The following is an 11,709-nucleotide window of genomic DNA, read 5'->3' as shown; positions in this document are numbered from 1 at the left end:
GAATGAATGAATGAATGAATAATTATTTGTAAATTTAAAAAAAACGTTAATTAAAAAAAAAAAACACAAAACTCCCCCCCCCCCCCCCGCCGCAACTCACTTGTTTTCATTTTTCCTGGTTTTATCCATAGTTCTACTCTCTTTCCCACTGGTTTTCCAACTTTGGGATTTTAGAATAGGTTATAGCAGTTCTTATCATAAAGCTTTCTTTAGTTTATATAAGTTACTCTCATTTATAAGGCTGTGTCAACCTTTAGGAGAACCTAAATTCCTAGGTTCACCCTTTAATTGTTAATGTTGTATAAGGATTTCCATGTTTTTTTGTCTAACTTTTTCATTTAAGTAAATTCATTAACCAATCTAAAAACAGGTTCTTCTATCAGATACGCAGATATGCAGTTATGGTTCTTTTGAATTGTAAATATAACTTATTCATTGAGAATACCAGGCTGGCCGGTTAGCTCACTTGGTCAGAGCTGGTGCTGATAACACCAAGGTCAGTGTAAGGTTCCCTTACTGGCCAGTTGTCAAAAAAAAAAAAAGAATATAGACTTTGGCATCAGACTTCTTGGCTGGAATTTTGGCTTTGTTACTTGCTAGTGTTTTGATCTTAGGAAAGACATTTAATTTCCTGTGCCTCAATTTCTTCGTTTGTGAAATAGGGAAGATAATAATAGTACCTGTTACCCCATAGGGTGGTGAAAATTAAATTAGCTAATTCATATTAACTGCTTAGCATAGCTTTCAGCATGTAGTAACAGTCAAGTAAATGGTAGTTATTGTTAATACTACTGTAAACAGTTAATGGTTCTGGTAACAAGAAAGGAGCAGGTGGGTGAAGGAGAGGGAAAGCATGGTGTAAATGAGTTTCTTGCCCACTTTTGCCTCTTTCTCAAAAGGTAGCCTCTGTATTATTCATAGAATTTCTTAAATAGCTGAAAATACATGTAGAATATACTAAGGCCACCTTAATAAGTGTATTTAATCATTTTATGTAAGAGTCCTGTGTGACCCAGGTGATGGGAATGCACTGATGAGCATGGCCATGGAACTTACCTTTCGAATGGGGAAGATTTATACATTAAGTTATATATGTCTATAAAGTTTGTGAAAACATTATGTTTTCATGACATCAGTTACCTGTAATGAATTGGTCACAGCCAGTTCTTGATTCTTCTGCTTTTACATGTACTCTGATGTACATACTTCAAGACTTCATCCATGAGAAGTATTGGGCGGGGAGGCAGGGGAAAGAATAAGATAACGGAGGAAATGGAGGGGGATGAGCTGCTCATAATTTTGATAGATAAGAAGATGAGCAACAGCATGCAGGTAGAATTTCCAGGAAGGTGCTATTCCTCCCTGCTCTACATGTTAGGAATTAAACATGGTGCAACACAACTGATAAGACTCTATATGAGCAAGGTCTCTCCTAAAGGGTCTTAGAGGCCAGGTTCATTACTAAGGGGTGCAGAGAAAAGCAAATTGTTCTTCGTGTCCACCTCCACCCATCTTCTCCAAAACCCAAAAGGGAAAACATGGTAAATAGGGGCCTTAAAAAGAGAAAGTCTTCTTTTTATAAAGAAGCACCTTGATGGGAACTGTGTGGAAAAGATATGGGACTAGTCATTTGCTTTGCTGATATTGAAAGTTTATGGACAAATTCTATAGTAAATTTTTTGATGAGCCATATCTTTCTTTCACATTCAAAATTTCCCTGAGTCTTTGCCCACCTGTATAAGCAAGTAGGCCAAGTGCATAGGCTTGAAGCCTGCACAGTTGTTCCATGTGTTACGTTCCAGGGATGGCTGTGTGTTTGAATGTATTTTGAAAGAGATACAATTAAGGCCAAGAATTAGCCCTGGCATTTAAGACACTTACCTGCATTCTGGCATTTGAAATAGACCTACCTTGTACTTTCCCAAGGAAGACATGTAGAAGACATCTAAAAGAAGGTGGCACTACCCTGTGGCTTTGGGGCAAGAAGTGTCTGGTTAAATTCACATTAGACTAGGAAGGATTGCATAGCACTTTTGAGTGCCTTTCATCAGTTTTTTCAACTGCAAAAACAATTGTTTCTAAATCTCCAAGAGGAGGCATCATGACAGAGTGGTTAAGAGCAAGCTCTGGAGCCAGACAGCCTAGATTGCAAGCTTGTAACCTTGTGCAAATTATTTAATCTCTCCTCTTCTCAGTTTTCTCATCTGTGTTTACTGTCTCAACTGTATTTACATCATGGGGTTTTGGTGAAGATTAAATGAGAGAATGATATAAAGCACTTAGAGCAGTATCTGGCACAAAAAGCCTTTGTTATTATCTTCTGGGAGCAGGGCTGGGGTCAGAGTACCTCATGTGTGTCCATGGAACATTCTGGACCTGGTCTGAACTAGAAGAAAGAGGCCTGGGCCAGAGCTAGAAATTTGGAAATCATTAATACACGAGCGGGCTCGTGGAATAGCTGAAATCATAGGCAGTGTTTTGTGTTTGTGAGCATATGTGCATTTTTCTGGGGAGAGAATCCGTAACTTTCACCAGTTTTCTCAGAGATCTGAGACCCAAAAAAGATTTAAGAATCATTGTCTTTCAGGAAATATGGCAGTACTCGCCCCCAGTGTCCCACATGGGTCTTTTTAAAAGATAGAAAAATTGAAACTCCAGGGAAACTATTTTATGAATACGTTTTGCTAGAGAATAGTTTTTTAAAAGGTTCCATTTTATATGTCTAGCACACATTTTTATAAAAGTTTTCTTCTATAAAGTGAATTTAAAACTTCTCAGTAGATCTAATAGGAATGACTTTCCTTTAGTGTCAGTTAGATCATACTCACTAGTTTTCAAAGTAATTTTTCTTCAACTTAATGTGCATTTCAGCAGTTGTTAGGTGTATTAATTTTTGAACATATTGTATTCTTTTTACGATTATTGTTCCTAATGGCTCCTTACAACATGTGTACATTTTTCCGATTATTTCCTGTAGTGACTTATATATAGTGATGTTTTTACCGTTGCAATTATTACTTTTAATAATTATTTGAACCTCATATGTTGACTTCTCCTTTTAACTTCTTCATTATTTAGAACCAGGCTTTTGTGGTATTATCAGAAATTTACTCATCAAGGCCAAAATATAGGCCGTCGTTTTTCCCTCTTTCTCTCTTAGTTTTAAGCTATCAGCCTCATAATTATTTTGTGTGACAAATCTTGGTATCTTTTTCTCAGTAACGATATGTTTCTTATGGTTGCTTTTTAGCTTTTGCAAAGCTTGTGTTAAATATTTTTAATATTGAAAGTGTTATATTAACTTTGACCTGCCTTATATTTTACATATATTTTCTAATTTCAGCCCCACTTTTTGTTTCTCTTGATCCAATGACAAACCTATTTTTTTTCAAACCTACCTTTACCTTTAAATCAATCCACTGTTTTGCATAATTGATTCTGATTTTAAAATAATGGGATTGGCTGATTAGAAATAATGTAGTCTTCCCTTAAAACTATTATTTTAAATCAGAATAAAGTTGCATTCTTTATTTTGGTGGTGTTAACTGAAGTGGACCTGATATAAAAACAAAAGATTGACTCTCCAATTATGATCAGTGTTACTAATTTTATAAACTAAGAATTCCCTTGTAAATGCTACTGTATCTGCATCAGAAACTCCAGAATTTTAATGGCACTTTGTTTATGTTCAAATCATCAGTTGAGCTATTACGGGGCTCTACTAGATTATAGAATATTTAGAAGGAATTATTCAGAATTATATGAATTATGTTATGCAATAATATTTTTTTATTTTAATGTTTAAAAGATGAATTATTTTTATTGTTTTAATTTCAAAGTAGTTTCTTACACTATTTCTTCTTCACCTTAATTTCCCCTGCGATATATTGCCAATTAGCCATAAATGTGCTTATTTTTAAATGCAATTCAGAAGCCTCTAATGGAATTCTGTGGCAAAGGAAAGAATCCTTTTATATACACAGTACAGATGTGTCAAAGCCATTTATGGTTTTGTTTACTCATGACAGAACTACCAGACCTGAGCGGCTCAACTGAAAGTTACAGTTTAAATCATTCTGTTAAGAGTTCTGCACCACTTGCATATGTCAGTAGTGAAAAATAATCAACATAAGCATCTTTGAAAAGCAATTTAAGATCATTAAAGATGTATGAATTTTGACAAAGCAAGAAGATTTGAGGCTTATTAAGAATATATTAGGTCTCTACATTGAGTGAAAGGAGAGAGGCATTTATGTCTCTGATCAAGAGAAAAGGTGTAGCCTAATTGTAACCTCATGAAAGATAAATGAACGGGGGCAGGTACAGGTACAGAAAGACTCAGTCTTAATCCTGACATCCTACAGACCTTTTCTGAGAAACAGAGCCTATTCCAGTATGATTCCTAAAAAGAAGCAGAATCTTAGAACACTCCCTATTTCCTCATGGACTACATGTGTGATACATCATTGTCCATCCTTTTCTGAGAAACAGAGCCTATTCCAGTATGATTCCTAAAAAGAAGCAGAATCTTAGAACCCTCCCTATTTCCTCATGGACTACATGTGTGATACATCATTGTCCATGTAGCTTGTACTCAAGGGTTACTGGATAATCATTTTCTACTGAACCTATACATGCCTTTTTCAAATATAATATAAATATATTACATTTGCTCAAGGATCCTCAATTTTTTTCTCTTTTTTTCTGCTTATTTATTAACTATTAAAGTTTGATTATTTGTAGGTTTTATAGTTGTAAATTTCCAAAATTCCTTAGTAAAAAAGAATTGATTTTATTTGTTCTAATTGGCTCTTATAAAGTATAATCTTAAAAAGGATGAAGGTGGAATGCATTCTAAATCATCTGTGGAAGGTAGTGTTAGTTCACCCGCATACCTTTTTTGAAAATGCTGAGTATTTCCTGGAATCATGACTGCATTTGCTAAAACGTGAATATACTGCATTTTGGGAAGATAAGGAGTGCATCTCTGTTGTGTGATGTGAGTCTCATGTCAGCTGCAAAAATGCTGAGTATTTCCTGGAATCATGACTGCATTTGCTAAAACGTGAATATACTGCATTTTTGGAAGATAAGGAGTGCATCTCTGTTGTGTGATGTGAGTCTCATGTCAGCTGCAGCTACTTGATTTGCATGTAAATTCTGAAAATTTCCTTGTCCCATGTGACACTTCTGAAATGTCTGTCTGTTCTTTTTTCCTTTTTAATTTCCCAAGCTCACTATTTGGATAAGATAGTTAAAGGTACTGTATACTTGCTCTTTGTTGACATATCTACATATATATCTATATATTAACATGTATCAGACTGCACTAGGTATGACAATAGAATGTTTCTCATGTATATTTTTGTAAATTATAAATCAGGCTTACATTATGTAAAATGCCTTGGATTTAAAGTATTGAGACTTAAATGTCTGTGTCTCATTTTTATAATTTTGGGTTATCACAGATTTCATTCCTATGTAAAAACATTAGTTTTCACTAGAACCAAAGACTGAAGATAACAGTACATTTGCTGTTTTTTATTTATTTATTTATTTTGCTTTAAAATCATCATTATTGGCAATTTAGCTAATGAGCTTCAAATTCTAAATTTAAAAATCACAAATACTCATTTGTCACAGAATATGAAATTGTCAATTTAAAGAAGATTCTGATTAACATATGTTGAGAGAAATCTCATCCTCATATGGAAATTTCTTTAGCTTGTTCTAAATGTTTCAAAATATATGTGATATCATAATTTTTTTAAAAAACTAGAAAATATTGTGTATCTATAAAAACAGAACTCATTGCTCAGCAGAAAACAGCAGATTCTCATATCTTCAGTTATTGTAGAAATAGGTGGAAACATTTTTTTCAGAAGAGAAAATTCCCTTTTTGTTTCTCCTCAGAATACCTATTTTCTATTCCTTGTTTGTGCTTTTCACTAGAATATGAAAATATTCATGGCAATATCCAGGCTTTCATATAATAACTCTGTGTGCATGCAGGCAGCTGCTGTACCTCCTTGTCAGTGGGGCAATTAAATCGTTCTTTTTCATTAAAAACAAAACAAAAAAACACAACCATAAGGAAAATTCACGTTTTATGTATTAAATAAGGCATAAATACAGATGACAATTGTCAGAAAGAGAAGCAGCAGCAAAATTAATGTCATCCTGACCTGATGGTATCCATAAGTATAATTTCGTTATACGCTTCCATAAGAGACAGTCAAAATATTCTTCTTTCTGTTAACTCTAATCTTAAGAGACAGAATGTCTCTTTGAGATATTTTCTTTTCAAGTTCCACAGTGGAGGAGGGGAACCAATACGTGAATAATTCTTTTAATACAGACTTAAAATAAACAGCTTTAAACAGATTGTTCCCTTAAATTTTGTCACCGAAGCAAGAGTAGCATTCTAATGATAAGAAGCTGCATAACAAACCCCAATTGCTATAGCAAGTATTTTTATTAATATATATTTTATACCAAATTATAAATAACTCTGTCCAAAGAGATTTGGTCAATAGCCAGTTATTTTTAGAATTTTAGAGCATTTATGTACTTGCTTCTGTCGGTGTCATATCACACTCATGAACAAGAACACCAGAATTCACCTAAGTGTCGTCATCCTCGTAAACAGATCATGTTGGCCGCATGTCAGATATCATCAGTAGGAAGTGGCAAACATTGTTTTTTTTAAAATGTCATGTTACACTGAAACAATTATAGATTTTGGGTATATTAAATTATTTTAATTGTTTCCCAAATTTTCCCTCCTTGCCCATAAAAGCAGACAAGATAGGATATAAAGGTAACAGCATAAAAGCCTTAGGGAGATTGTCACAAAATATCACTCTTCGCTATCTGTCTTGAAGCACGTCACTACCGTGTTTTTGTTCAGTCTATCAATGTTTTATTGTGGTCCTTATGGTATTTCATTTTGTCCGTCCTAAGTAATCAAATATGCACAGCTATTACATTTAGTTGGAAATCCTGTCGGTCCTGTCCCATCCGTATGCAGCCTGAATCCTAATGTTTGTTAGAATAGATGCTAAGCTGCTTCACTATTTCCTGGGCTTTGCTTATTCTGTGAAAAGGAATGTACTCTTGGCATAAAGTATAGTCATTAATACCGGCCTATACTTTGTGCAATTATTTAATGCACTGTAATTCCACATGAATATACGGCAACTCAGAGGCCAGATAAAATTAATGTTCTCTTTTTAACATCATTCATATCCTCATACCCACTTTCATGCTTTTGAATTTAGAGGTAATTTTTTAAAGCAACAAGGTACTTTAAGAAAGCATGTCCTGTAAGTAGCCAGTAATGTTTACAACAGCTTAAAAATCTAGACTGGAGATTCTGAAATTATTTTGTTGAGATGCTTTTTCATACCATACAATATACCTTGTTGCTTTGCAAAAGGAAAAAAAAATAAGTTAATTTTGTCTGGCCTGCAGCTATTTAGTGGATCGTTGCATATATTTCTGTCCTGCACAGGTAAGTGGTGTCTCAAGGGTCAGGCCAATCAAAGATGCCACTTGGATAAGAATTAGATTCCTTGGACAATGTTGCTATTTCTATCCATGTGCAATTACAGTATTTGTGCTGTTTATAAAGGCCTGTTCCCACTAAGTGTCCCTTATCTGTTTGCTTTAGGTGCAAAAACTTTCCATACTCAAATCACTGGTGTTCTCCTTCTTTGTCTTGACAGAGGGTTGTCCTGGTCTGTGCAACAGCAATGGAAGATGTACACTGGACCAAAACGGCTGGCATTGTGTCTGCCAGCCAGGGTGGAGAGGAGCAGGCTGTGATGTAGCCATGGAGACTCTCTGCACAGACAGCAAGGACAATGAAGGAGGTAAGAAACGCAGAGCATGGAAACAAGTGTGTGCCAGAACACGGGTTTATAAGTTCCAGTGAGTACATAGTTATCTGCTGCCAAAAAAAAATTGATCCCCATAGATTAGGTTGATTGGGAAATGTACAAGTGCTGATAGAATGATTTTGCTCCCTATTTTTCATGAAACAAATGCAAGATGATTATCGTTCAGGGAAAGGGCAAGGTAACCAGCCTACTGTGTAATGTCCATTGTTCTCCATTCCTTTTCCTAATCCGCAGGTGACTGTTCTTTTCAACTACAGTATTTAGGGCTCCATGAATTGGGAGCTCTAAAGTAGTATTTAAATAACTAACATTCCAAAAGATGCAAGGCATTTTCCAAACTCTTCTATTGAAAGCCATGGATGGAAAAAAGAAAACAGTTAACAGAGAACAGTTTCCTCCAAGCTGTGTTCTAGTGTCTTTTTATCCTTAACTTTATAACCCATTAAAAAAGATTGTGATATTGCACCCAGTTTAAGCCCTTGGTTAATAATTACTGTTTTCCCCATTGAGCACATCCCCATGCTACTGTATTTTAATTTCAGAGAATAGAGAGATTACTCACTGGTGATTATTTCTACAGTGATGGAATAGTTGGCCCTGATAGCTGTTCAATTTCAACATGCCTGTAAGACTGAGTTTTTAGAAAGGATTTAGTTTCTGTCCTGACCTCTATGGTCACTTACTCTGTGGGTTAGGATGTGCTTCCCTACCCTCTCCTTCATTCCACCTGTTCTTTTGGGAATGCCCACATAAACGGTATATTATTGGTTAAAGAGTGCAGGTTTTAGAGTGAGACACATACTCACTTTACCATGTAATAATTAAGTGACCTTAGACAACATTCTTAATCTCTTTGTACCTCAATTGCTTCATCTATAAAATAGGAATAAAAGAGTTTTTTAAAAGATTAAGTGAGAAAATGTATACAAAGTACATAGCATATTGCCAGGCACATAGTATGCTATAAGTAGTGGCTATTATTATCCAATTTTCCTTTTTTTGCTTTCCAAAATGCTCATCTTGAGAATAATTGGATGTATACAAAGTACATAGCATATTGCCAGGCACATAGTATGCTATAAGTAGTGGCTATTATAATCCAATTTTCCTTTTTTTGCTTTCCAAAATGCTCATCTTGAGAATAATTGGAATTCATAGAAAGTTATCAGAGAAGATTGAACAGCCCTTTCTTTTCTACATCTAGAGCCAGCCTAACTACTGAAACGCAGCAATCAAAATCAACTCAACCTCCCCACATCCTAACACACACACACACACACACGCACGCACACACATGCATACACACACGCACCCTCCTGGGTCTACAGTAACTCTCAAACCAAATATGTTGTTTCTTATCTTCTTGACAAGGAGCTACAATTCCCCTTTTTGGTTTCTAGCAGACTCTTCACTGTTTTTCCTATTTTCTTTTAACTTAGACTATGAAGAAACTTGAGCCATAAATTCTGAGCTAAAGCCTCCTTTCCTTTCTGTTCCTGATAGGTTTAGGCGGTCCTTAGCCCTCCTAGCTTTTCCTGTCTAATAACACCTTGTTGCCCCTGACTCCTATTAACCATGTGCTGGATAGAAATGGCAGTAATAATCCTCTCTGAACCACGACCCAGATGGCAACTTTCCTCATTACTTTCCCCCAAAGACCCCCTGCCCCATTGTTTCTACTGCCTAGGAAGGAAGGAGAGCTTCTCTTTCTCCTTGATCATGTATTTCAGATTTTGTCTTCTGAAAGCAGATTACATTGAGGAGGTTATAGACTCTCTCAGAGGGAAGCAAACTGCAGGGCCAAGTCTGCAGAGACACTGCAGAGTAATTTAGGGGCTAATCAACTCTTCAGTATTGTTATCAGCTAAGGAGGTTTTTTCTTTTCCTCAAAATTTATCAACTGTGAATTAGCCTCATTCCCCTTTGTTTGTTCTTATTAGCGTGAAACTGTGCATGAAACTATGCTATCTCTAGACTTCCCTCTCTAAGGGGAAATCTGAGCTGATGCAAGACCTCCTGTGGATTCTGTACTTATCTCACATAATTTATATTACGTTCCCTAACCTAATTCTGTTGATCTTCTAAGAAGGAATCTCAGAGCCAGCCTTAGTATGCCTGAGTGCCTTATAAACTAAGCTCTAGAAGGTTCTTTGAACTTAAGCATGGACTATGGATATAGAGACAATATTTTCCACACCAAATCCCAAATCAAGACATAATCTGGCAATTAAGGATATCGTTATATGAGGACTGTAGGACAGAATGTTTAAAATAAGGACTATATCTGAAATTCTAGGACATGGTGACTAGAGCATTATAGAACCATTGTCTAAACTAAGTTTGATGTCAAAATAGTGAATTAGCCAGATAGTACTAAGTAACTTGAGTAGCATATGAAGTAACTACGGTGGAGAGGAGAGGATGAAGAGGTCGATTTGGCCTTAGTCAGAAATCAATCACTTCATATAAAATAGCTACTATAGTTTAAACAACTTCATAGAATACAATCTTTGTAAAAGAAAAACAAAGAAAGTTGCTTACCATTCCCAGAACTGAAAAAGATAGATAAAAAATTTTAGAAAGACAGCAACATATAAGGAGATAGTTAAATATCTTCGTAGACCAATCATCTTCTTTTCCCTCTAAATTTCACTTTCCTTTATCCAATCAAGTTTGCCCCATCAGCACTGTCTACTTCTAAAGATCCTCAGAACCTGAGTCTCACTAAATACGTGTATTTCCTTGCCACAATGGTTCCCTGCTTCCGCTTTGTCTCTCTGAAATGCTTAAGGAAAAGCAGCCCCAGACGGGAATTCTTTCTGAGGAACAGGAGGAATGGACTACTAATAAAATAGATTGGAGCAACTTATCTTTAGCCACTCTTTTAACACCTGTGCATTCATAAGAAGTAAGCCTACTGTCCAATTGGACCTTGTTTCTTTCTTTTTGTTTTTTTTTATTTTGTCGATATACAATGTGGTTGATTATTGTGGCCAATTACCAAACCTTCCTCCCTCCACTCTCTCCCCCTCCCTCCCAACAATGTCCTTTCTGTTTCCTTGTCGTATCAACTTCAAGGAATTGTAACAGTTGTGTCTTCTTCCCGCCCCCCCCAGGTTGTTTGTGTATTTATTTTTTTATTTTTAGCTCCCACAAATAAGTGAGAACATGATATTTCTCTTTCTGTGCCTGACTCATTTCACTTAATATGATTCTTTCTAGGTCCATCCATGTTGTTGCAAATGGCAGTATTTCATTCTTTTTTATAGCAGAGTAGTATTCCATTGTGTAGATATACCACATTTTCCACATGCATTCATCTGATGATGGACATTTCGGCTGGTTCCAACTGTTGGCTACTGTAAATAGTGCTGCAGTGAACATTGGGGAACAGGTATACCTTCGACTTGATGATTTCCATTCCTCTGGGTATATTCCCAGCAGTGGGATAGCTGGGTCATATGGTAGATCTATCTGCAATTGTTTGAGGGGCCTCCATACCATTTTCCATAGAGGCTGCACCATTTTGCAGTCCCACCAACAATGTATGAGAGTTCCTTTTTCTCCGCAACCTCGCCAGCATTTATCATTCACAGTCTTTTGGATATTAGTCATCCTAACTGGGGTTAAGATGGTATCTCAGTGTGGTTTTGATTTGCATTTCCCGGATGCTGAGTGATGCTGAGCATTTTTTCGTGTGTCTGTTGGCCATTCGTATATCTTCCTTTGAGAAATGCCTATTTAGCTCTTTTGCCCATTTTTTAATTGGGTTGTATATTTTGGATATTAATCCTTTGTCAGATGTATA

The 11,709-nt window shown here is 35.9% G+C and overlaps 1 protein-coding gene across 1 annotated transcript in view; it reads left to right on the top strand.

Annotated features, from left to right (window-relative positions):
- The window catches only part of LOC103604559 (teneurin-3-like), a 90,196-nt gene that overhangs the window by 32,998 nt on the left and 45,489 nt on the right, over nucleotides 1-11,709 (top strand). Inside the window, 2 exon segments of the mRNA XM_008589133.1 lie at nucleotides 5,234-5,260; nucleotides 7,728-7,874. Coding sequence (XP_008587355.1) covers nucleotides 5,234-5,260; nucleotides 7,728-7,874 — 174 coding nt within the window.

This window comes from Galeopterus variegatus, unplaced genomic scaffold (genome assembly GCF_000696425.1).
Source record: "Galeopterus variegatus unplaced genomic scaffold, G_variegatus-3.0.2 Scaffold5232, whole genome shotgun sequence".
Lineage (NCBI taxonomy): Eukaryota > Metazoa > Chordata > Mammalia > Dermoptera > Cynocephalidae > Galeopterus > Galeopterus variegatus.
This window is presented reverse-complemented; position numbering and strand designations above follow the sequence as displayed.